The following is a 27,099-nucleotide window of genomic DNA, read 5'->3' as shown; positions in this document are numbered from 1 at the left end:
GTGACCTGATAGCTGTAGTGACTACCTTTCCCCTGCGGAATATCCTTCATAAACCCGAACTTTCGGGTAGGCTGGCCAAGTAGGCCGTCGAAATGAGTGAATTTGACATAGAATATAAACCAAGACTGCAATTAAGTCACAAGTTTTGGCCAACTTCGTGGTAGAGTTCAATCCGGGACTTTTACCTCTGGATATTAAAGAAGCAATAATGGTGTCATAATCGACATCAGGAGTTTGGACCTTGTTCACGGACTGAGCTTCCAATGTGAAAGGGTCCGAGCTCGACGTAGTATTAACCATGCCCTCGGGAGAAACCCTAAGGTAGGACATAAGAACTGTTCCCTTGACTAACAATGTGATGGAGTATGAAGCTTTAATTGTAGGGCTCGAATTGGCCCGGAGATTGGATTCCGAGGTCATAGAAATCAAATGCAACTCCCAGTTAGTGGTAAATCAAGTCTATGAGATCTTCGAAGATAAAGAGTAACGGATGCAACAATACGTGGTGAAGGTTCAAGCTCTTCTTGCTCGGTTCCTGGAGTGGTTGATTACGCATATCCCAGGGGAAGACAATGGGGAAGAAAACGCACTAGCTAACCTTGTATCATCTACAAAAATGAAAGGATCGGACTCCGGTGCGGTCGTACAGCTTATGCACTCGATGCTGGATGCAAATAACTACAACGAGGTAAACGCGACTAATGTTATGCCAATGTTGCTCATATCAAGAAAGGGACAAAGGTGACCAAAGTGTGAAACCTCAAGGTGAGGTTTGATAATCATACACTAAATGCATATTTGGGCTTTAAGGATGTTGAGACAAAATAATATCTGGAGAAATACGCACTAAAGGATGAAGTCCGACCTTGGTTGGCTGAGATTCTAGCACCACTAGGGCCACCACCACCATGGATCGCTGTTGGGGTTCCCATTCACTGGAACACTCTGAGTTTTTAGGCAAAAGGGTGGCAAACCTTTGTCTGCAGCAGACTAGATCTATGCCAGAACGAGACTCACATTCCTATCCCTCGGGCGGTGCTTGTGGCTTCCATCATGGCCGGTTAGCCAATCAATGTGGGTGATGTAATGTCAGTCAACATTTCAGTGATTGTACGGCAGGACAAGTCGGCATACCCCTATCCCAACACTATCAAAGAGTATCTCACCGATGCAAAGGTAGAGCCGAGGGATTTTGACACCAAGGCAAAGGAAAAGAATCCCTTCGATTGGTATTCTCTGATGGATGCGAGCAACCCAAAGAAGAAAGTTCAGCCTTCTACCACCACAGGCCAGTCTGATGAGCCAACAGTTATAGCTTCTGAGGCAGCTGATCTTCTATCCACTTTTGTTGAGCCTTCCACCAGTGCCACTAATATGCCTCCACCATCATCTTCAGCTCCTACCACAGCCCCCAGAGCTACTCTAAATCTAGTGCACGTGCCCACATTTCCCTTATCTGCTCTGCGAGTCTTCCAGACATTGGCGAGTCTCAACAACTGGATACAAACAGCTACTTTTAAGCTATCTGATCCATCTAGTACTGTTGCAGTGCAGTACACTTCTCATGCACCACATGCTCCTTCTGACATTGATAAGATATTGAGAAGATTTTAGAGAACCAGAAGACAATCATGGATACCTTGGTACAATATGAGTCAGCGATTCAGAAGCTGGGAAAGGAAGTAAAGAAGATGAGGAAGAATGAAATGAACAAGAAAGAGTGATGTTAAGTCTCTCTAGTCCCCAATGAAAAGAAAATGCCTATAAGAATTGGCAATTGTGAGCTGAGAAATGAAAGTGTGGAGTGCTTAAGTAAAGGTGTAACCACTTGCCCATATGGTATCCTACCCTAATCCAAAAGCCTTCATTACAACCCGAAAGAAGTCCTACTTTATTTCAAACCGAGTGAGCTTATATTAGTGGCGATCTACATGAGGGGCAAGCCTATGGTACTTGTAGCCGCACTTGTGACATTCTCTTGTGAGAGACGAGTGAACCTTTCATGAATCCTAAGATTTAGTGCTAATTTCTTAAGTGAGCTTGACAAATGAAAAGTAGAGGAGGAAGAGTTTGGAGTCTACCATGACCCACATGATAAAACAAGAGTTCTTGATGAGTAAAGTTAATTATTGAAGTTCAAATGCCACATTGGAACTATATGTGCATGAATATTTGACTTGTCACCTTACTAATAATGCATGAGTAGTGTGGGTAATTGTTGGTTCCAACTGAAGTGAATGGCTCACCTTTGACTCGCTGAAATGACCCTTAACTCTAGGAGGTGGGAACTAATTTATTTACTTGAGGACAAACAAAGACTTAAGTTTGGGGGAGTTGATAAGTGGGGATTTTGACTATTTATTAGCACCTTTTTACTTTTGTTTTAGTCCGAAAGTATTGATTTATGTTCCCGAAACTAATAAAAGTGTGCAAATTGCAGGAATATTAAAAGTTTGGTCTCCCATGATGAATTCCGACTGAAAAAGGAGTATTCTGAATCACAAGGCAAGGAAGGGCGCATAACTAAAGAAGTGCAGTCTGCAGAAGAAAGTGTGGACCGAAGAATTCCATCTGCGGCCGCAGATCAAGTGAAAGAACCCAGCAGGAATTTGGCCAATGTGCGGACCGCACATGAATTGTGTGACCGCTGAACAGGGTCTGCACTAACAAATGATTCAAAGTTCAGAGAGTGTGAAAAGACCAAGTCCTGAAGCCTTGCTGAAGTGCAGAACGCACAAGAATTGTGCGGCCGCAGAAGATGCCTCGCTGCCGCAATCCAAAATTGTGCGGCTGCAGAATCCAAGATCTTGCAACTAGAGAAATTTGCGGACCGCACATGGAATTGTGCAGCCGCAGAACCTCCCAAGGGGCATTTTTGTCAACGAATTTTGGGCCATTATAAATAAACGAGTTTCACATTTTTAGGTCAAGTTTTGAAGTTTGAGTTGCTGTAGCCATTACATTTTTGCCATTTTAGGAAGTTTGTGACTATTTTACTGTTTAAACATTATATTTTATCATTTTAATCTTAGATTATGGGTTTAATTTGCATTTCTTCTTTATTTTCTTCAATTTTCACTATGAGTAGCTACTAGGGTTGTGACCCAACCCTAGTGTGTAAACCTTATGGGTACTTTATTTAATATTTATTTATGATTGGGTGTTGATTATTTCGCTTAGTTTATGCTTCAATTTTAGAATTAATGGTTGCAAATATTGATTCATTCCTTTTTGACTTAGTCTCTACTTGAGAACAAGGGACCTAGTATATGATAACTTGGCTAACAAGGAATTGGGCTAATTGAGGGTCTGATTAGCCTAATTAAAGGGTTCAAACTATAGATAGTGAGAACCCGACTTGAGCTCATATCAACTATTTTGTTTGATACCCATTTGGACTTGAGAAAGCCAAATTGGGCAAAATTATTTTTTGACCGAGAGGTATTGAGTGGGTAACGTAGAGATGAGAGCTATAATACACTCCAATCAACAAAATAAGTATTAACGTATTTTACCCATTAAGTGAACACCTAGGTTATGGTTTCATCCCTAGGCTTTTTAATTACTTGGAAAAATACCAAAAATAATTATTCGCTTCTAGTTTCTTTTCTTAGCTTATAATTGCTAGAGTAAAATTAGAATTAGAACTCAAAACCTTTTGTGGAAGTACAATTTAGCTATTCCTTTCGCTTTCGTAAAGTGTCTACTCCTAACACCCCTAGTAACTCCCTGTGAAAATCGACCCCGACTCTTGTTGGGTACTATTATTTCAACGACCGTTTCCACTCACTATTAAGTGTGGATTGGACGTGGATCAAGAAGGCAGCCAAATCCGGAGGCAACAATCTCGTCTGTTACCGGAGATATTCAAAAAAGTGAAATAAATTCCTGCCACCCGATATCATTTTATGAAGAATATTCTACAATATTAAGTACGCGACCCGTTACAAAGTATATGGCATTCACTGCCTGCCGTTATATATTTTTCAATGGCCTTCATAATTGTCATTAAAGAGGGGCTTGACCTAGGACCTTGTTTCTTAGGTGCATCTATAAATAGTGAACTCTATTATCATTGTAAAGGACACGAATTTTCTGACAAGCATACACTATACTCTATCAAAAGCTCAATAACATTTTACTTTCTTGCTTATTTATACTTTTCTTACTGCCCACGGTAGCTTTGCGCCCGGGATTAAGATACCTGTCGTTTCATTTCAATTTCAAGGCTAAGTCTCACATTTTAGTCTAATTCGTCTATTATTCTTGGATCAAATTAATTCACTTGTCTATAAACCACGTATAAATTCAACTGTACCGTTTCACGGGTAAACAACTCCATTATCTTGACAACAAATATTAATGGGCTCACGCCAATTTCTAAGATTTTGCTCCAAAAAATTAAGTACACAATAAAAATAAACAGTTTATTGCATCTAAAAAAGAAATAAAATAATTGCACACTTGAAACTTCAATATTTGGCTAAAACTTTTTATCTTGCTAAAATATTGGAGTTTCAGTCAATTTCTTTTTTATTAATATAGATTTTACCTAAAAAAAGAAAATATACAAGTCGGAACAAATAGTATTGCACATAAAGAAAATAAAAAATATAAAGTCGAGATAAAATATGCCTGATTATAATATATTAGTGTCACACCCCTTTTTACCCCCCAAAATATATAATGTTATAGATTGTTGTGGGTTAAAGAGTTTTTCTAATTAAAGTGACAATTTTGAAGTAGGGATTATTTTATTATTCAGAGTCGTCACTTGAAATTTGATTTTGGGTGTTCCAAGTCACCTTTTATTTGAATCCCTATTCAAATAAAGATTTGACTCTTTTATTATTGGTCTGCGAAAATAAAGTCTGGATAAGGAATTTTATTGACCGGAAAGAAAGTGTAAGGCATTCCCCAAGTCCCGTGGTTCTCGCACGGTCGCTTTATTGACTACAACTTGGCTTGAGTTAATTTTGGATAAACTGTGATTTATTGGTTTCCATATTTTATCTATCCACTTTTAATTATTAAAATATGGAATTATCTTTGAAACGAATCACGTGTGTGAATCCGTTTTGTTTATTGTGCCAAAATTATGTCACGTGTATGTGTACACAATTAATAGCAATTTATTATATTAAGATTGTTTTGGCCAAAGTTGCGCGAACACATACTTCAGTTTTAATTTTGGAAATCATAATTATGCAACGCGAACGTATACATAATCGCGATAAACTAATTAAAAGCGCGCCTAAAGCACTCTATCGGTGTTCATTATTCTTCCTAAATTTTGAGATTATTGTAAGATCATGAATTATGGAATTACTTGTGGAAAAAATATATGATTTTAGATATTTGAATAAATAAACCATCGTATACCAATACCCTACAGTCCAACAATTGAAGCCCAAACTTATTAGGGTCCAAATCTTCCCAACTTTAAAGCAAGTTTGAATACTATATTTCCAGAAACATGATTAAGCATATAACATTTAAGGACTAATTCACATTATTATTTAAAAAGTCTAAAGGCAAATGAATAAAATCACATAAAATAAGATAAAAAGAATAGAGGAAAGAATAAACCTTTAATGCAAAATTTTCAATTAAATGAGTCTCCAAAAACAGGTACAATAACTCAGACGAACACCGAACAAGCATAAGCGAAGAAGAACATCAAAGCTAGTGAATGGAGCTCCAACGTAATCCTCGATCTTGACTATCGACTCCACCGTTTGGCGTGTAAAAAGGAATATTTTGAAGTATTTTGTTGGGTTTTTGGTGATGAATTACTGAATTTTTCGAAAGAAAGAATGACATGAGCAGAAATTCTCTTAGCGTAGAAAAGGAAAAATAATTTCTCTCAATTTCTCCTCTATTTTTTCTCTTCTATTTATAGAAAAAAATTCGAAATTTTTCAGATTTTGTTTTAATTTTTAAAATATTTTTTTAATAAAAAATTCTATCTTCCCATTTTTCTTCTTTAAAAAAAAAAGGATATTCTCCACATTCCTTTACTTTAGTAGCGTAGAGTAACGAAATGAAGAAGAGAAAGTGTAAGCAAAGATATATATATATATATATATATATATACACCAAAATAATACTCCCTCCGTTTCAATTTGTTCGACACACTTTCCTAATTATTCTGTTTAAAAAAGAATGACATATTTTTATGATTAGAATTCAATTTTAAACTTTTTATTTATCCATTTTATCCTTAGTGAGAAGCTTTTATAACTACACAAATATTATAACTCACAAAACTTTTACCCCTTAAGTTTTTAAGACCACAAATTTCAAATATCTCCTTATTTTTTCTTAAACTCTGTATCGAATCAAATTAGTTCATCTAAATTGAAAAGCATGGAGTAATATAGTATATAGAAACTACTTATAATAGGAAAAGAAAGTAAAACTAGTCCTAGAAAAAGCTACAGTCTACTAATTCACAGACTTGTATAAGGACTACAGTAATTAAGTTTGAGTTTAGGCTGCGTGCGTGCTACCTGACAAATTAATTAGACAAGACCTTCAAAATCCAAAATCACGCGCCTTAGTTATTTGTACAAACGTTTTTGTACTCTGTTATCTCCTACATTTTGCCTCTTTCAATTCCTATTCCACTTCTTCAGTTCCTAATTGCTTCATCTCTCTTCATTTTTTCTTTCCTTCTTTCACCATATCCTGCCTCTTCAGTTTCCTAAATTCTTCTTCAGTCCAAACATCTCTCTCTCAACTATAGGTGTCTTCTTTAATTTTCTTCTTTCACTCTAAACAAACAATGGCGGATGATGCAGGTTCCGGCTCCAGCTCTACGGACCAAGCACAAAATCAGCGAACAGCTCAAAAGAACAAGTCTAAACTTACTCCTTTTTCTAAAGTGTGGAGCGATGAAGACGAAGTATCCATACTTACAGGTATTATCAAGTTCCGTAAGGAAAAAGGACTTGATATACAAACAAATATGTTTGCATTCTATAATTACATTATAGATTCTCTTATGCTTCGAGCAACATTAACTCAGTTAAGAGAAAAAGTTAGAGCATTGAGGAAAAAATATGAGAAAAATGTTAGCGGTAAAAAGAGTCCAAAAACTCCACATGAGGTGGAGTTGTTCCAGTTGTCTCAAAAAATATGGATGGTTAATGCCAAAGAATCCGAACACCAAAAAGAGTTTGTAGGCGGGAAATCGGAAACCCCAAACACATCGGAACCCAGGCAGCCAGTAAAAAAGAACTTGCTGGAAAATTGGCTGTCGCAGCAACACATTCCAGAAATTGAACAGCCAATACAGGAAATAATACCGAAAATTGGGCTGGGTTCGCAAAATCTGCTAGCATTGCTAAGGCGTATAGCAGAAGATGTAGAACTTGTAGCAAATGCTATGTCACGTTCGCAAAGGCAAGTTGATGGAGAACGGTTGGATCTTTATTTTCTAAGCACGGATTTACTTGTGAAGTTTGGGAGAGTGGTGAAGGAGATCAAAGCGAAACCAGAAATGGTAAAATCTTGCTCGGTTTTCTCATTCATTTCCTATGATTCAATAGCAAATTTAATCATATTATTCTCATGCCTTATTTAGCATTTATAGAGTTTGCAATTTCTGTGTCTTATGTGAAACTAATTCTTATTCTTATTAACATTTCAAACTCGTCTTGTCTTTGTTTAAATATTTTGATTTTAAATGGTAAGCATCTATAGTTTTTTTTTTCTTTTTTTGGTAGGCTAAGCTGATTGTCGCTTTTTGTTGTACTTCTCATCTCAATGAGCTGTTTTAGTGTTACGACCCAAAATCTAACTAGTCGTGATGACACCTAACTCAACCAGCTAGGTAAGCCAACTTTCAATTATCCAATTCCAATAACAATTATTAAAGCAATTTAAGTGAATAAAGATCTTAATCTTATACATCTCCCAAGAACTGGTAGTACAAATCATGAGCTTCTAAGAATAGAGTATACAAGCGAAAATGAAATAAATACATAGTCTGTTTGAATAATACATAAACAGAGCTTTTATAAATCTAAGGCTACCATGAACAAGAGGCAGCTACAACAGGAACGCATGTACATCTTCAAATCCCGCAACCATCGAGCACAGCAACAGCAACAGCAACAGCCAACATCTACACGCAAGGTGCACACGTGTAGTATCAGTACAACCGACCCCATGTAATGAGTAAGTAACAAACCTAACCTTAGGTGGAAAGCAGTGACGAGTTTTTACCAAGGTCGGGTCCAAAACCAATAGTGCACAACAACATCCAGAAAATAAATCTCATAACAAAAGAATTGAGGCAACACAATGAATAACTCAATAATAAAGTGCTCAGTTCGTTCACAGTTCCAGAAAAATAAATATTTTTCTTTTCAAATACAATAGTAAAACTCAATTATTTTCACTAAAATCACCAAAATATGAGTAAGTCTGAAAACTGTAATTTTCCCAAAATCCTTTCAATAATAAATGGGATGTTTCATTTTCTTTTCAAATAACCCGTATAAAACAATTGCATCACTATGCCCATCTGTCAACATGTATGAGAAATCATGAATGATGTGATACTGTACAACATGAGGAAAAAATCCATCTATATGCCTGTATGTCATGTGTGCATGTCAATGCGATGCAACTCAGTGATAAAATCATAAGCAGCCCTTTGAGCTTACCTCACAATCACTCGTAAACAGCCCCTCGGGCATACCTCACAATCACTCGTAAATAGCCCCCCGGGCATACCTCACAATCACTCGTAAACAACCTATCGGGCATACCTCACAATCACTCATGCCTCCCAGTCACTCATCACTCGGCACTCGGCACTCGCACTCAGTAGGTACATGCGCTCACTGGGGGTGTGTACAGATTCCGGAGGGGCTCCTTCAGCCCAAGCGCTATAATCTACACGGACAACTCACGTGCTATAATATCATATCAAAATCCGCACAGACAACTCACGTGCCATAATAATAAAGTATGCTGCAGGCGGGAAGCCCCGATCCACACTCATCCTCATAATCAGGCCCTCGGCCTCACTTAGTCATCAATCTCTCCAGTCTCTCGGGCTCACAATGTTATGAAAAATAGCCCAACAATAATGATATGATGCATCAACAATAAATAAGAGAGACTGAGGTATGATATGAAATGAATAAACATGACTGAGTGAACAATTACAATTTGAACATATTATTCAACCACAAAAATGACCCCAATGGGTACCAATAATAACAACATATGCCTAAGCATGATTTTTAATATGAGTCTCAGCTCAATTTTCTCTAACACATAGAGAATGTACGGATATCAACAGATTATTCAACTATACAATCTCATGGAATTTGACCAAATCACAATTCCTACGGTGCACGCCCACACGCCCATCACTTAGTATGTGCGTCACCTCCAAACAATTCACATAATACGTATAATCAGGGTTCATACCCTCAACTCCAAGATTAGAAGAGTTACTTACCTCAAACAAGCCGAATCCAATGTCGAGCAAGCTAAACAATGCTCCAGAAATCCCATTATGCGCGCATCAACTCCCGAATGGCTCGAATCTACCACAATTAATTTGATTCAGTCCACACATTTTATAGGAATTAATTCCATATCAAAATGCTAATATTTTCCACAAAACCCGAAATTACGCCTCAAAAATCACCCGTGGGGCCCACGTCTTGAAATCCGACGAAACTCACAAAATACGATAACCCATCCAATTACAAGTTCAACCATACAAATTTTACCAAAATCCGACACCAACTCGACCCTCAAATCTTCAATTAAAGTCTACGAAGATTTCTATCATTTTCAACCCAATTCTTACGCATTTGAACTTAACAATCTTTCCATAAACCTTATTGATATGTATAAATAATACTATTACACTCAAGAATCATACTCTTAATCACCCATCTTTACCCTATCTCAAAATTGAAGACTAGGGGTTAGAACCTTACCTCTTGGGTGAAGATCTTGTGATATTTCCTTGTTAGATTTCAAAGCTTGAATAAGATTTTGATGAACAAAGCATTTGAGCTTATTCCTCTCTCTAGAACACTCTCCCTTTTCTCTAAAAATGTCAGATTTTTGCTCCAAAATGAGTCCCAAAGCCTATTTATCAAAATGGGGTCGGGTTATGAAAATAGAAAAATTAACCCTCCGAAAGCAGGTCTGCGGTCGCATAATGGACCACAGAATGGGTATGCGGACTGCAAAATTGATCGCAAAATCGGTGCCCAGAACTGGGCTCTTCTGGTCCATTCTGCGACCAGTTTGCGGTCGCAGAAGCAGTTTTGCGATCGCATAATTGGTCGCAGAATTGCATTTTTCCAGTCTTTGGTAATTTGGTCATAACTTCTTGTAGGAATGTCCAAATGATGAACGGTTTGAAGCGTTAGAAATTAGACTCAAAGAGCTTTAATTTGATAGGTAATTCACCATATAACACTTCGTGACCTTAGAGTTATACTCATTTGAAGTTAGGTCTTATGCGAACTCACTTGACTTTAGTCTATTATGAAATTTCCAACTTCTACATTCGATTCCGAAACCTATCGAATCAAGTCCGATTGACTTCAAATTTTGCACACAAGTCATAAATGACATAACGGACATATTTCAATTTCAGAATTGGATTCCGACCTCGATATCAAAAAGTCAACCCCGGTCAAACTTTTCAAAAATTCAACTTTCGGCATTTCAAGCCTAATTCCACTACGGACTTCCAAATAATTTTCCGGACACGCTCCTAAGTCCAAAATAACCATACGGAGCTATTGAAATCATCAGAATTAAATTCCGAGGTCGTTTACATATTAGGCGACATCCGGTCACTATTTTAACTTAAGCTTTAAACCTTGGAACTAAGTGTTCCAATTCATTCCAAAACCTCATCGGACCCGAACCAATTGCCCCAAGCAAGTCACACAACAAGTGTAATACCCAATTTGAGCAGTAAATGGGGAAACGGGGTTGTAATACTCAAAACAACCGGTCGGGTCGTTACATTTAAGTCCTCTCTTTTTAAATAAAATTTAAAAATCTCGGTGACTTCTATGATCTTTGACCGTGTTTGAATTATATTTCAGAGACACTCTTCTGAACTACTTGAACAAGAGATATTAAAAGCCTACTTGGAAGCAAAGATAGAGCACGCACAATTAGTTTCAAATGCCTATAATACTTTCATTCAGGTAACCATTTTATCTCATTTGGTTCAACAGTATCCTGAGTTTCAATTAATTTCCCTTTTTTTTGTTTTGTTTTGTTGTGTGTGTGTGTGTTTTTTGCAAGGCTGATGTTGCTGTAGCTGCTCCGACCAAACCCATGAAGAAAGGTTTGATCTTTTGCCTCTTTTTGTTTGTGGATTTTAAGGTTTTGTTCTATTTGCTTTGTTTGTATACGGATCTTAGAGTTCATGTTGTATGAGCACAAAAATACTTTTTTCATGTACCCTTTTACCATAGGAAATTCAAAGGATTGTTTTTTGCTGGTTCTTGGTAGAGGAGGAGATATTTGGTTGGCAGTGTGACTAATTCGTGTGTGTTTACAGGGAAGAGAGAAGCTGAGAATGAAATTGAGAAGTTAGTGAGTACAAAGAAGCAAAAGAAACATTTGGCCGCAGCACAAGCTGCTGAGAAACAGAAGAGCGATGCAAAGGCTCAGAAGAAGAAGAAGAAACAAGAAACCAGTTCCTGTGACGATAGCTCTCAGCCAGAAGACGAGAAGGTAATACATGCACTGACTGTTTTCGTCTAGCCAAGTTATTGAGTGCAGAATTTTGATTTATATTGTATTGCGTAGTATTAGGGTAGGGTGTCTGTATTTCACCCCTTGGGGTGCGCCCCTTCCCCGGACCCTGCGTAAACGCGGATACTTTGTGTACCGGGCTGCTTTTTTTATTGTATTGTGTAGTATGTCTGTTGAATTCATCTAGATATGTAGTCATATAATTGATAATGTGGGGTCTCATTCTTAGTTCTTTTTATATATATGCAGCTTACTGAAACACTGACACCTCCTAAGAAAGTGACTCTTGCCAAGAATGGAAAATTAGCCAGCCGTTCGGATGATTCAGATTCTTCAGGCGAGGATGAAGTAGTATCTCTTAACTTAGCAGAATCTAGCATATTTTTGATATATTTTGGCCAGTGATGTTACTAACTCTGCTTCTGTTGGTGTATAGGCTCCTTCTAAGAAGGCTGTTGCAACTTCAAGTAAGAATGGTGTTGCTGCTAAGAAGAATGATGATTCGAGTGATGATTCGAGTTCTGAGGAAGATAGCAGTTCTGAAGCCAAGAAACCTCCTGCTAATGTCTCTGCTGCAGCTTCTAAGAAAGACGAGTCGAGTGATGAGTCTAGTTCTGAGGATGATAGCAGCAGCTCTGATGAGGAGGAGGATGTTGTTAAGAAGGCGCCTGCTACTGCCTCAAAAAAGGAAGAATCTAGTGACGAGTCCAGTGATGATGATGATGATGTAAGGGCATATGGAGTTGATGAAATTGGTGCTATATTGATATTTTAATAATGTTACTCCTTGATGCTGTAGTTGATTTTCTTTTTGACAGGAGCCTCCGTCTAAGGTAGTTTCTCAACCAACAAAAGCTCCTCAAGCCGTGAAAAAGAATAGTGACAGCTCCGAAGAAACCGACTCTGATGAAGATGATTCTAATTCGGACAAGGTTTGACCACTTGATATTTGATTTGTGTTATTTTTGTCCTCTTGCTATCGCATGAAATCCTTTATTTACTTAAGTGAGTATTTTACTTGCCTTTTGAGTATCTTCTCATATTTTGCTTGCATTTGCATGTTGTCTGATAATTTTCTTACTTTAGGGAAAGGCTGCTGCTGTATGTAAAAAGAAGGTAGGCTGGCAAAATCTTCATCTTCTACTTTTATTTTTTATTTACTTTGATAAGTCTTCATCATCTTTTTAATTGTATTTCATAATGTTCTACTTGGCAATATAATGAACATTTCCCTTTCGTTCGTGCAATTCAGAAATAAACATCTACGGTAATCAATGTTTTCTTAAAAAAGCTTATTTTTTTGTATAGGTGAAATGACATTACATCCCTTTACTTCTGATATATCATCTTCGACGATGAATCATTCTAACCAACACAAAAATCTATCTCCATTTCTTTGACTTGATGTTAGTAATTTGTTAGCCTCGGTTTACATTCTGTAGTTCATTGCTTTCCCCATCCTTTGCAGGTTCCTTCATCTGCAGGCGGTGATGATGAGAGTAGGGATGATACTTCTGAAGAAAGTGATGAAGAAGAGCCTCAAAAGAAAAAGATCAAGGTCTGGATATGTTTCATTCGTGATATTTTAACTTGTATTTCATTTTAGTTCATTGTCTAACAATTGTGTTTCACAGCCCTCTAGCACTCCAACTGTCTCAAATACTCGAAAGGAGAGTAGTTCTGAGGAAGATGTTCCTGCAGCCAAGATACCTCCTGCTAATGGCTCAGCTGCAGCTTCGAAGAAAGACGAGTCAAGTGATGAGTCTAGTTCTGAGGATGATAGCAGCGCAGAGGAGGAGGAGGATGCCATTAATAAGGCACATGCTGCTGCACCTAAAAATGGTACTGCCGCTACCTCTAAAAAGGAAGAACCCAGCGACGAGTCTAGTTCAGATGATGATGTAAGGGCATATGCTAAGTGATAAATGCAAATATTCCAACTTGTATTTCGTTTTAGTTCATCATTTCACAATTATGTTTCACAGCCCTCTAGCACTCCAGCTGTCTCAAAGAAGGAGAGTAGTTCTGAGGAATCTTCTGATGAAGACGAGTCCTCTGAAGAAGAAGAGGATGAAAAACCATCGAGAACTCCCAAGAAGGTAATATTTTCGTATCTTTTGGGTTGATCAGAATATTCCTTTTTGGCATAACTAGATGATCTGCATCTCTTCCAGCGGGTTTCATAATTAGTTACAACTTCGTTCTTACAATTGGTTGAGCTGCACTATTTATTATGTCTCGTTGCTTTACAAAATTATATTTGCGTTTTGTTTTTTTACTTAAAACTATGTTGTTCATAATGCAGTAAAAGACCCCTATTACTCCTAAAGCTCAAACTCCGGGATCAAAAATAATTTTTGTTGGAAATCTACCCAACTCGGTTGAGGATGGTTCTTTTGAGGGCTCATGTTGAATTTGTCACTGCACAGAAGGTAAGTTATTTTCTCCGTAACAAAGTTGTTAGTCTGATGCATGCTGCCAGATGAAGAAAAAAAAGAATCTTAAAGATGCTAAATCACCACCTGCATTTTCTTGAACCGATAAACAGCTAAGCTCTATCAACTAGTTTGGGTTATTTGTCCGTAAAAATATGGTGTATACGGTCGAAATAGATTTCGGCCTTCCTATGTTCGATTGAGTTCGAATGGTAAGCAACCGGAGTGAGATTTTGGGATGAGTTTCGAAGATGGTACAAACGAGCCTCGAGTTCCAAAGACTGATCGAGGAGTCGGCTCCATGACCAAATCGATCTGCAAGGCAACGTGAGGGTGGTCGGAAATGCGCTACACCCACCCCGAAGGTCGAACTCAAGCCAAAGTCGAGGGCTCGACTCAATAACGAGTTCGAGCCAGTATCGAGCTCGCAGACAAGAGCCGTTACAACCGCACTAAGGGAGAGAATCTTGGCGGGAATCGAGGAAGAGACAATTCATCATGGGTTCTCCATTATATATTTTTTTTTATTGTAAATAAAGTAGGATCCCTCTACTATAAAAGGGGGAATCCTTGTAAGCATAAGGCAATCTCACACTCTACAACAAAAGATCATTTCTCATATTGAAAGATACCCTTTTATGCTCGTTTTATTTATCTTATTCATTCTTCTTGCTCACTATTCTCATTCTCATAGTCAAGAACATAAATATTACTATTTCTCTATACAGTTTGTATCAAATTATATCACATATCTTTAGAACCATACTCAAATTTAACTTTATCCGATTTTTCGGGTAAACAGTTTGGCGCCCACCGTGGGGCTAAGGATAACAGTGATTGTTTGATATAAATCAGCAATACACACCAGTTTACAACTTTAAATCAACAATGGCTTTACCTATCGACCACGAAGCAGGCCTTTAAGATGAAACCAACAACTTGGTACCCGGGGCCAGAAGGCCACTTGATGATGGCACTGAAGCTCGAATCGAAGTACCTGAAATTCGAGCCGAAGTACCACTAGATGTCAATTCGCAAGTGGCTCTTGAGGCAAACCAACGTTCCGAACCGGAAAAAAGCATTCAGGGCGGTACTCAATCTGTAGCTCGAGACACCCATAACATGGAGGAAATCGGAGTCAGCTTACGTATGATCTTCGATATGTTACAAGCCCAACAAGTAGCGATAGCTCAATTGCAGAGCCAAACTCATATACAAAGCAGGCCAGATCCCAATCCGCTTCGAGAAATCACCCCCAGAACGGAGCCCGCCATAGTGAAGTCAAACGAGCAAGAATCGGGGACCACTCCCGAAATTACTAAATTGCTCGAGGAACTCACAAAACGAGTCAAAGCCAACGACAAGAGAGTGGAAACATACAATGCCAGGGTCGATCAGATCTCGGGAGCTCCACCAATGATAAAAGGGCTGGATTCGAAAAAATCCATACAAAAGCCTTTTCCCTCGAGTGCGGCCCCAAAACCAATCCCCAAAAAATTCCGTATGCCCGAAATTCCCAAATATAATGGTACGACCGATCCCAATGAATACGTCACCTCTTACACATGTACCATCACGGGTAACGATTTAGAGGACGATGAGATCGAATCTGTATTGTTGATAAAGTTCGGGGAGACCCTCTCGAAGGGAGCGATGATTTGGTATCACAATCTACTGCCGAATTCCATCGATTCTTTTGACATGTTAGCAGATTCGTTCGTAAAGGAACATGCTGGTGCCATAAAGGTTGCAACAAGGAAATCAGACCTCTTCAAAGTAAAGCAAAGGGGTAATGAAATGCTGAGGGAATTCGTATCCTGATTTCAAATGGAACGCATGGAATCGCCATCGGTCACAGACGATTGGGCCATCCAAGCTTTCACCCAAGGGTTGAACGAGCAAAGTTCAATAGCATCACGTCGGCTGAAGCAAAATTTGATCGAGTGTCCAGCAATAACTTGGGCGGATATGCACAACTGATATCAATCGAAATTTAGGGTCGAAGATGACCAGTTGGGAGCTCCGTCTGGATCCATGCATCAGAACAGGACAGCTATTAAAAACCAAAGGGAGATCGACAGAGAATAAAGGTCGAACAGAGACCGATATCAACCGTACGTCGCAGATCATATGAACAACGGTTCAACACGCAATACCGCTCGGAACAATCGAAGGAGTGATCGGGGGCAAAATTCTCGGGGGCTTATGAGCAAGAGTGGCTTTGATAAATATGCCGATCCTATGGAGGCACCTCGGCTATCGGAGTACAATTTCAGCGTCGATGCATCGGGCATTGTATCGGCGATCGGAAGAATCAAAGATACTAGGTGGCCCAGACCCATGCAAACCGACCCTTCCCAAAGGAACCCGAATTCGATGTGCAAGTATCATGGTACGCATGGCCACAGGACTGAGGAATGCAGACAATTGAGAGAAGAGGTAGCCCGCCTATTCAATGAGGGCCACCTTCGAGAGTTGCTTAGTGACCGAGCTAAGAATCACTTCAGAGAAAGGGACGCCGGCAAAAGAGATAAACAGGAGGAACCCCTGCATATCATTCACATGATCGTCGGTGGGATCGATATTCCACAGGAACCCGTTCTCAAATACGGCAAGATACCAGCCACAGGGGAAAAACGAACCCGAGGTTATGCACCCGAGGGCACTTTATCATTCAGAATCGAAGAAGTCGAAGGCATCTCTCACCCTCACAACGACGCTCTGGTAATTTCGATCCTATTAAATAAAATTCAAATTAAGCGCATCTTAGTGGATCCAGGTAGCTCTGCAAATATCATCCGATCTTGGGTAGTGGAGGAGCTCGATTTACAGAATCAAGTCGTGCCCGCAGCTCGGGTCTTAAACGGCTTCAATATGGCCAGTGAAACAACTAAAGGGGAAATTATCCTGCCCATAAATGTGGCTGGAACCGTCCAAAACACCAAGTTCCACGTAATCGAAGGCGATATGAGGTACAATGCCCTACTTGGAAGACCATGGATCCACAATATGAGGGCAGTAACTTCGACTCTATACCAAGTAATGAAATTTCATACGTCGGACGGCATGAAGTCAATGTACGGGGAGCAACATGCTGCGAAGGAGATGTTTGCGGTTGATGAGATAACATCAATACCAACGTCGTCAGCCTCGGAAAGGTCGAGCATAAAAACTAGGCGAGGAACCAAATAGCAATCACAGCAACCGGTCTCGACCGAATCGGTGAAACAGGAAATAGATGAAAACGAGAAAGAATTTCCGACACCTCGAGCTCTCATCGTCCCCGACGCCACCAAGTCGACGATCGAAGAACTGGAGCAGGTTATATTAATCGAACATCTGCCCGAGAAAAAGGTATACCTGGGTACGAGGTTGACCCCCGAACTCAGAGAAAAACTCATTCAATTTCTTATTAATAACATATATTGTTTTGCTTGGTCCCATTTAGACATGGCGGGGATCCCACCATCGATAACAACGCACCAGCTGAGCTTGGACCCTAGATTCAAACCGGTGAAGCAAAAATGAAGACCCCAATCCGAGGTGAAACACGCATTTGTAAGAAATGAGGTAACTAAACTTCTCAAAATAGGGTCAATTCGAGAAGTGAAATATCCCAAATGGTTGGCCAATGTGGTTGTAGTCCCTAAGAAAGGGAACAAACTTAGAATGTGTATAGATTATAAAGATCTAAACAAAGCATGCCCCAAAGATTCCTTTCCACTGCCTAGCATCGATCGCTTGATCGACGCCACGACCGGCTATGAGATCCTCACTTTTCTCGACGCCTACTTCGGGTATAATCAAATTAGCATGGACCCGGAGGACTAAGAAAAAACTTCGTTTGTCACTAAGTATGGAACCTATTGTTATAATATAATGTCGTTCGGGCTAAAAAATGCAGGGGCTACGTACCAACGCCTAGTGAATAAAATGTTCGAAGAACAAATAGGTAAATCAATGGAAGTTTACATTGATGACATGCTAGTTAAGTCCCTGCACGCAGAGGACCATTTGGCTCATTTGCAAGAAACGTTCAAAATTCTAAGGAAATGCAACATGAAGCTCAACCCCGAAAGATGTGCTTTCGGGGTCGGATCGGGAAAGTTTCTCGGCTTCATGGTGTCGGATAAGGGGATCGATATCAACCCCGACAAAATCAAAGCCACCGAAGACATCACCGTCGTGGATAGTGTGAAAGCAGTGCAAAGGCTGACCTAACGGATAGCTGCCTTAGGCCGATTCATTTCAAGGTCGTCAGATCGAAGCTACAGATTCTTCTCTCTACTCAGAAAGAAGAACGATTCCGCCTGGACCCCGGAATGCCAATAGGCACTAGAACAACTGAAGCGGTACCTATCGAGCCCACCATTACTTCACATTCCGAAGGCAGATGAGAAGCTTTACCTATACTTGGCAGTATCAGAAATCGTTGTGAGTGGTGTCCTAGTTTGAGAAGAGCAAGGTATGCAGTTTCCTGTTTATTATGTAAGTCGGACCTTAGGAGAGGCAGAGATTAGATACCCATACTTAGAGAAACTAGCGCTTGCATTGATAAACGCCTCTAGAAAGTTAAGACCATACTTTCAATGTCACCCCGTATGCGTTTTAACCACTTACCCACTTCAAAACATTTTGCACAAGCCCGAGCTATCGGGCCGACTGGCCAAATGGGCCGTCGAGCTCGGTGGGTACGATATTGAATATCAGCCTCGGACGGCCATCAAGTCCCAAATTCTAGCCGACTTCGTGGCCGACTTCACAACAACCCTTGTACCCGAAGTTGAAAAGGAACTCTTGTTAAAATTAGGTACATCGACGGGGGTTTGGACCCTCTACAAGGATGGTGCTTCAAATGTGAAGGGTTCCGGGCTTGGCATCGTACTAAAACCTCCCACATGTGGCATTATTAGGCAATCCATCAAAACTACTAGATTAACTAACAATGAGGCCGAGTACGAGGCCATGATTGCAGGTCTCGAGCTAGTTAAAAGCTTGGGAGCAGAAGTCATCGAAGCCAAATGTGACTCTTTGTTAGTAGTAAACCAAGTGAACAAAACTTTCGAGGTTCGAGAAGAAAGGATGCAGAGGTATTAGGACAAACTACAGATAACTCTACACCGTTTCAAAGAATGGACCCTACAACATGTACCTCGAGAACAAAATAGTGAGGTCGACGCACTCGCAAATTTGGGGTCATCGGTCGAAGAGGATAAGATCGACTCGGGACTGTCGTTCGACTCTCGAAATCTATAATCGAGGATAGGAACGCCGAAATAAATTCCACAAGCTTAACCTGGAATTAGAGGAACAAGTACATTGAATACTTAAAAAATGGAAAACTCCCATCAGACTCTAAAGAATCTAGAGTTCTACGAACCAAAGCTGCTCGATTCACGTTGGTTGAAGATGGAACGTTGTACAGAAGGACGTTCGACGGACCACTGGCAGTGTGCTTAGGGCCAGGGGACACCGATTATATTTTACGGGAGGTCCATGAAGGCACTTGTGGAAACCACTCCGGCGCCGAATCACTAATTCGCAAAATCATCAGAGCAGGATACTACTGGGATAGCATGGAAAAGGGCACTAAGGAGTTCGTTCGAAGATGCGATAAATGTAGTTTGCACAATGATCCATCAACCAGGAGAGCAGCTTCATTCAGTTATCTCTCCATGGCCATTTATGAAATGGGGAATGGATATCGTCGGCCCTCTACCATCGGCCCCAGGTAAAGCTAAATTCATTTTGTTTATGACTGACTATTTCACTAAATGGGTTGAAGCACAGGCGTTCGAAAAGGTAAGAGAGAAAGAGGTTATAGATTTCATCTGGGATCACATCGTGTGTAGATTTGGTATACCAGCAGAAATAGCATGTGACAATGGTAAGCAATTTATCGGCGGTAAAGTGACAAAAAATTTCTCAAAGACCATAAAATAAAAAGGATACTATCAACACCATATCATCCTAGTGGGAATGGATAGGCCGAATTAACGAACAAAACTATCATCCAAAACATGATTGAACGAAGCTAAAGGAAAGTGGAGAGAAATTTTGCCCGAAGTCCTTTAGGCATATCGGACAACATCTAAATCCAGTACAAGAGCAACTCCATTTTCCCTAGTATATGGCTCCGAAGCCTTAATTCCGGTCGAAGTCGGGGAGCCAAGTGCAAGGTTTCTACATGCATCGAACTACGAGGCAATGAATACTAGCCTCGAATTATTAGACGAAAAACGAGAAGCGACACTGGTTTGAATGGCTGCACAAAAACAACGAATCGAGAGGTACTACAACAGAAGAACCAATCTCTGCAATTTCAAGACCGGGGACTTGGTCCTAAGGAAGGTCACTGTCAACACTCGAGATCCTAATGAAGGGAAGCTCGGCCCAAATTGGGAAGGACCCTATCGAGTCCTCGATATAGTCGGGAAAGGGTCTTATAAACTTGGGGAAATGGATGGAAAACCACTACCAAACAATTGGAACATATCGCTTCTCAAACGATATTACTATTAAGGTATGATTTTCTCCTCTCTATCATCTATATACGTTCATTGGGCGAGGAATTTGACTAAAAACATCAAGACCTCCGGTTTCAAAGCACGCGTTGTACTCTTTTTCCCCTTAGTTCGGTTTTTATCCCAAATGGTTTTTTTCCGGCAAGGTTTTTAACAAGGAAACAATTATGTGCTACCCGAGGACAAAACCAGCAGTATTCGAGGCTCCTTCGTAATCAACCTCGAATACTGGGGGGGCTACCAATCGAGTAAATCAAGTTCGGCACAAGAAAGTTGTTTTCATATCTAATTCTTGTCGAACAGGGTCTTGATAGAGATAAGTGTAAGGGCCAAATGGTCAAAACGAACCATGCCCACGTAGTTTTGCTCGAACCCTGGCATAAGATACAAACACATGTATAATGACATAAAGGAGAGCTTCTAATTTCAGATATCTCACACTTTGAAAAGATTTTCCTGCTTCATGATTCAAACAGGATATTTCGAGTTCGAAACAATCACTCACTCAATTATTAAAGCCTAAGGGCTATCTTGCTTCAAGTTCGAGCAATCACTCACTCGATCATAAAAAGCCTATGGGCTAAGATATTTTGAGTTCGAGTTCGAAACAATCACTTACTCAATTATTTAAGCCTAAGGGCTATCCTACCTCGAGTTCGAGCAATCACTCACTCGATCATAAAAAGCCTACGGGCTAAGATATTTTGAGTTCGTGTTTGAAAAAATCACTCACTCAATTATTAAAGCCTAAGGGCTATCTTACTTCTAGTTCGAGCAATCACTCACTCGATCATAAAAGGTCTACGGACTAAGATATTTTGAGTTCGAGTTCGAAACAATCTCTCACTCGGCTATAAAAGCTAAGAAGACCTAATTCGATGGAATCGCATATAAAAGCATTCGCAAGGCATGAACGAAAGCTTCACAAGGCAAGAAAGACGAAACAAGTCAGTAAAAGAAAAAGATATATGTATAAATATACAAAGATTATTTACATGAATAAAAGCGACATAAAAGCTAAGGGCTAAGTTGTTGGGTTGTCATCAAGAGCGGTCTCTTCTCCACCGGGCTCCCCTTCGTCATCGGACCCACCCTTGCTATCGTCATCATCATCGCCATCGGAAACTAAGGCTTCAGCATCAGCTTCGAGTTCTTTGGACTTTTTTATCTCTTCGGCAAGATCGAAACCTCGAGCGTGTATCTCCTCAAGGGTCTCCCTCCGAGATCGACACTTAGCAAGTTCGGCAACCCAATGTGCTCAAGTGTCGGCAGCATCCGCTGCCTTTCTTGCCTCCGTTTGAGCAGCCTCGGCATCGGCCCGATAAACAGCAATAGACTTGTCTGCCATGACTTTCGATGATTCGACCTCCGCCTTGGCCTCAGCAAGCCTTGCTTCAAGCTCCCCGATCCTCTTAGCCTGAGCCGAGCCTTTTTGCTTAACGTTTCGAAGCTGAACATCGGCCGATAATAATTTGGCCAAGATAGTTTCCTTTTCTGCAGCCAGACGGTCGATAGTCTCCTTCCACCGATCATATTCGGCTTTGATTTGATCAACTTCTTCCCGAAGCAATCCAATCTTTTCCACTTTTTGCTGCAGCTGAGATAACGAAGGGTCAGCTTCCACAGTTTGATCAAACCCATACTCTAACAGAACAAGGCTCACCTGCTTATCTAGTTCGGCCTCTTCCTCTCGAGCCTTAGCCAAATCTTCTTGGAGGTCCTTTATAACCTCATCCTTTTGGCCGCAGAGAAGCCTCAAAGCATCTCTCTCCCCCGAGACTTTCTGAAGCTCGATCTCACACTGGCTGAGGTCAGCTCGAAACTTGCTAATGGCCTACACAGAAGGAAAAAAAAACACTAGTCATGTTTAGAAAAGAACGAAGAAACCAAGCTTAGTAAAGTCATTACCCGAGAAATGAAACGTTGGGCCTCTTCTAGGAAAAAAGAAGCGTTATCGATATCGGAGGCATCATCGACTCCAACGAAGCAATCCCGAAAAGGATCCCCTGCACTAGAGCCTCTGCCCATATCGGGGGTCTTCAATTCTCAAGCTTCTTTTAGTGCCTCCTCAGAGAAGGTCGGAAGAGAAGGCAAACGACCCACTATCATGGTACCGAGCGAATCGCTCGGGGCACTCTTATCGAGGATCGGGGTATTGAAACCGGCCCCGACCGGTGTGGCTATCATCGGCTCAGAAGATCTGGTGATCTCGATAGCTTTTGCAGATCGAACCACCAAAGCCGAAGCATTTTCTTCTTCTTCTTCTTCCCTCAGTCGTTGGACCGAGTCCATCAAAAGAGCGATTGCTTTCCTCTTCACTCTTCGAATTTTGGGCTTGGGTTCCTTAGACTGAGAGGCAGCCTTTCGCTTTTTATCTTTCCCCGGTTTCGGGACCGGGGACTTGGTTCTTTCCTCACCACTCGGAGGCCTCAAAACGGCATCCTTGGTTACGCCTGCATGAAAGAAAGTCAGTAACGAATGGAGCATAAAAAGTGTTTCGAAAAACATAAGAAGAGACCCTTACCGTGATTCTTGGCCTCCCACCTGCCTTTCGCCAAATCACGCCAAGCGCGTTTGGCATAAGAGGAAGTCGAGGCTAACTTCCGAACCCAATCCTAGAGGTCGGGCACCGCTTGTGGCATCCAAGGGGCGGCTGTATATCGGAGGAAGATATCAGGTAAAATCAAAGAAAGATACAAAAAGCAACGCCTTATGAAAATCACTTACGGTCGAAATTCCACTCCTCGGGGAACGGCAGCTTCTCTTCCGGGATAAGGTCACGGGTCCTCACCGAATATAGCAGCCCATCCAACCCTGATCCTTGTCTTCGTCGATGCTCGACATTAAAGCTTTCGATGCCCGACGATGGAGCATGATTAGACCTCGAAAGATTTGAGGCCGATATAATCATATAAGGTGATTTAGGGTAAAATCCAGCCCCCCGGCCTTGTTAGAGAAGAAGCGAAGTAAGATTACTATGCGCCATAGAGAAGGATGAATTTGACCGATGGTGTCCTGATATCTTTTGAAAAAATCGATGATCATTGGGTCGACGGGACCCAACGTGAAAGGGTAAGTATAAACATTTAAAAACCCCTTCACATGAGTGGTAATGCTCTCTTCGGAAGAGGGGATTTGCAACATAACCTCGGGACCCCAGTTGCAGTCTTTCCTCACAGCCTCGAGATGGCCCACTGTTATCGAGCACATGTACATCGACACATGCTCACATCGGCCCGGAACCGACGAAGGATTTTCGACTTTAAAATAGATTTTCAAAGTGCACGGGCCGGGAACATACTCGTAGGGAGGCGGCTCCACCGGCGCCTTGTCGCCGGACGGCCGTGATGAGGAAGCTTTCTCCTTTTGAGGCACAGCTTTCGAAGTTTTGGCCATTGATATGAGAGAAAGAAAGGCAAAGCAAGATGAAAAGTTGATGATGCCAAACGCTGGTGTAGATGGCTCTGCGAGCGGCGAAATAAAGAGAGAGAGAGTAAGAAAATTTGGAAGAGTGAAGACGTAAAAGTGGTAAATGTTAGATGGAGGGGTTATTTATAGGCTTACATTGTGGCGGTCCAGTATCAGTTGTGGCTGACCACTGTCCGACATGCATTAAATACCTTGAAAGACTAAATCGATGGGAAAGCTATCACATACGTCATGATCAAGCCCTGTGAAAACGTCAGCTTATAACTCAATCGAACCGTCGAAAATCATATTGATTCTCACCACATCCTTCTTGAGAAACGAGGGGACTATCTATATATGGTCGAAATAGATTTCGGCCTTCCTACGTTCGATCGAGTTCGAATGGTAAGCAACCGGAGTAGGATTTTGGGATGAGTTCTGAAGACAGTACAAACGAGCCTCGAGTTCCAAAGACTGATCGAGGAGTCGGCTCGATACTATTATCGAGCCCATGACCAAATCGATCCGCAAGGCAACGTGAGGGTGGGGGGAAATGCGCTACACCCACCTCGAAGGTCGAATTCAAGCCAAAGCCGAGGGCTCGACCCAATAACGAGTTTGAGCCAGTATCGAGCTCGCAGACAAGAGCCGTTACAACCGCACTACGGGAGAGAATCTTGGCGGGAATCGAGTAAGAGTCAATTCATTATGAGTTCTCCACTATATATTTTTTTATTGTAAGTAAAGTAGGATCCCTCTACTATAAAAGGGGGAATCCTTGTAAGCATAGGGCATTCTCACACTCTGTAACAATAGATCATTTCTCATATTGAAAGATATCCCCTTGTGCTCGTTTTACTTTATCATATTCATTCTTCTTGCTTACTATTCTCATTCTCATAGTCAAGAACATAGATATTACTATTTCTCTATATGGTTTGTATTAAATTATATCACATATCTTTAGAACCATACTCAAATTTAACTTTATCCGATTTTTCGGGTAAACACATGGATAATTGCATTCTATTAATTGATGCAATTTGGTTCTTCGCTTGTATTTTGTTTTTGCATTCAGTTCTAGCAAATTCTGTTCACTTTGTTAGTTTTACTTTGTTGCTCTTGATGTTTCTCTGAACGAGTGTACGATGATGTGATTATCTACTTGTACGGATAATATGCAATGTTGCTTCTTGATGCCCGATAGTTACTCAGTTTTGCTACTGATATCTTATTATACATGATCCATCTGAAAGTTCAAAATATATTCTTCCAGAGTGTTATACTCGCTTATTTTTCTCCTTTTGGTTTTCTGGCCCATCTTGTAGGATCTTGGTGATGCAGCGTGATTGCTATTAATGGCTAAAGCTTACGGGTTGTTCAGGATATGACAAACTAATGTTGTTGTTTTTGTGTTCTTGAAAGCAATAACAACTAGCTTTTTTGGATGTGGTGTCTAGTAGCATACTATATCTGTTTATATTTTTACAGACTTATTTTTATGACTCAAGACTGGCTCTTGGATGCTTGTTTTTGTAGATGACATGGGTTTCATACTGAACTTTACAGGCCTATGTTATCTTATATATGAAAAGCTTGTTCTAACTGAAGTTATATATGAACACCTTTTTGACAATATTTTGTAAAGTTTTCAGCTTCACCCTCAACTTTCATCGATACATCTTTTTTCCCATTATCTAGTTTTCTAGCACTCGAATAATATAAGATCACATAAGTATGACTTCTGCCTCTCCAATTTCTCATAGCTCGCACCTCGTCATTCGTCAACACCCTTCAGGTCAGCCAATCTATTGCTATCAACATAAGGCTTCAATTCCTCATCAAGATCCCAATTTTGTGGGTTCCCCATATTGATTGTTTTTCAAAGCAGTCATCATCTCACCTACAATAATACTCAAGGGCCTGAGATTGTTTAAATGGGCAAAAAGGAGACAACTAATTCTGGACCATTTTTCATCCCTTTGCTTTCCTTTTGGAGGTAAGAATTTGCGTGACAGACCCGCTGAGCCTGATATTCAAACTTTTTCCCCGTTTTTAAAAGTTGTTTAAATATAGGCTTCTTGATGGGAAAAAACCCCTTTCTTGGTAAAAGAAAGAAAGAAAATAAAAGCTATATAAAAGAAGACAAAGAGAAAAAGAGAAGAAAGAAAACGTGGAAAAATTTTTGGGCAGCCTCTCTCACCCCACCAAGTCAAAATTGGCTGGCTGCAAATTTGAAAGAAGATTTCGGTTAGCGATTTGCAGTGCCGTCTTCTTCGTATTCACGTTCACTGAAAAATTTCTTTCAGCAGACGTTCTGCCCATAAATAGGCATCCCCTCCTTTAGTTGTAAATCATCCCTCAACTTCTTCTTTCTCTTCAATTAATAAAGAGTTATTCTTTGTGTGACCGTCGATTAAGCAAAAATTGTCGAACCACGTAAATCTTGTGCAATTGATTGCTTTTCTCTTTTGAATATTTTTCCCTTCTATTAGCCTGACACGCCTCCTAACAACTGGTATCAGAGCACAGACAGTGTAATTCTGGTAGAAAGGTATGATATTGGTGCATGTACTATTCACAAGAATAGTGTGGCACTATTAATCATCATTACTAACATTATTCACAATAGTAAAGTACTATTCATTCATAATGATAGTTCTGTTCACCAATAGTGATTTTTATCTATCTGTTGGGATATTTTTTTCTTACACGGAATAGTATTCATTGTTACTATTCACAGGCACTATTCACATTTTTTTTTTGTGAAAAATGGCATCGGAAGAAGGGAAGGTTAAGATTGACAAGTTCAATGGCAAAGATTTTGGATTCTGGAAAATACAAATAGAGGATTATTTGTACCCGAAAAAATTACACTTACCTCTGACCGAGGTCAAACCAGAGAATATGGCCAAAGCGAATTGGGATCTATTAGATCGCCACGCTCTTGGTGTAATTCGTTTGACGCT

The 27,099-nt window shown here is 40.3% G+C and overlaps 2 protein-coding genes across 5 annotated transcripts; one reads left to right on the top strand and one right to left on the bottom strand.

Annotated features, from left to right (window-relative positions):
- Positions 1-6,652: 6,652 nt before the first annotated feature.
- LOC104117803 (suppressor protein SRP40-like) lies at positions 6,653-25,740 on the top strand. 4 transcript variants are annotated; one of them, XM_018778126.3, is made up of 13 exons: positions 6,658-7,507; positions 11,103-11,207; positions 11,308-11,350; positions 11,567-11,742; positions 12,013-12,111; positions 12,200-12,490; positions 12,582-12,695; positions 12,850-12,879; positions 13,232-13,321; positions 13,398-13,664; positions 13,749-13,862; positions 14,069-14,195; positions 25,459-25,740. In XM_018778126.3, exons 1-12 carry the CDS (start codon positions 6,788-6,790, stop codon positions 14,069-14,071), a joined length of 2,052 nt encoding a protein of 683 aa, XP_018633642.2. In that variant the 5' UTR covers positions 6,658-6,787; the 3' UTR covers positions 14,072-14,195; positions 25,459-25,740. The 4 variants fall into 4 exon arrangements, with proteins under 4 accessions (XP_018633646.2, XP_070052725.1, XP_070052726.1 ...); XM_018778130.3 differs by lacking the exon at positions 13,398-13,664 and having other exon boundaries at positions 6,653-7,507; XM_070196624.1 differs by lacking the exon at positions 12,850-12,879 and having other exon boundaries at positions 6,655-7,507.
- On the bottom strand, positions 21,981-24,118 carry LOC138906929 (uncharacterized). Its single transcript, XM_070196593.1, has 3 exons — positions 23,953-24,118; positions 22,895-23,175; positions 21,981-22,556 (listed from the first exon to the last, which is right to left on the bottom strand). Exons 1-3 carry the CDS (start codon positions 24,116-24,118, stop codon positions 21,981-21,983), a joined length of 1,023 nt encoding a protein of 340 aa, XP_070052694.1.
- Positions 25,741-27,099: the final 1,359 nt, after the last annotated feature.

The sequence above is a fragment of the Nicotiana tomentosiformis genome, chromosome 3 (genome assembly GCF_000390325.3).
Source record: "Nicotiana tomentosiformis chromosome 3, ASM39032v3, whole genome shotgun sequence".
Lineage (NCBI taxonomy): Eukaryota > Viridiplantae > Streptophyta > Magnoliopsida > Solanales > Solanaceae > Nicotiana > Nicotiana tomentosiformis.
The sequence above is the reverse complement of the archived record's forward strand: the minus strand, read 5'-3'. Positions and strand labels throughout refer to the sequence as shown.

Coding starts and splice junctions, on each gene's coding strand:
- LOC104117803 (XM_018778126.3), top strand. CDS start 6,788: ATGGCGGATGATGCAGGTTCCGGCTCCAGCTCTACGGACCAAGCACAA. Junction 11,351..11,566: donor GACCAAACCCATGAAGAAAG/GTTTGATCTTTT, acceptor GTGTGTTTACAG/GGAAGAGAGAAGCTGAGAAT. Junction 12,880..13,231: donor CTGCTGTATGTAAAAAGAAG/GTAGGCTGGCAA, acceptor CATCCTTTGCAG/GTTCCTTCATCTGCAGGCGG.
- LOC138906929 (XM_070196593.1), bottom strand. CDS start 24,118: ATGGCCAAAACTTCGAAAGCTGTGCCTCAAAAGGAGAAAGCTTCCTCA. Junction 23,176..23,952: donor TTCGTCGGTTCCGGGCCGAT/GTGAGCATGTGT, acceptor TCTTTCATGCAG/GCGTAACCAAGGATGCCGTT. Junction 22,557..22,894: donor AGCCGATGATAGCCACACCG/GTCGGGGCCGGT, acceptor CCTTCTGTGTAG/GCCATTAGCAAGTTTCGAGC.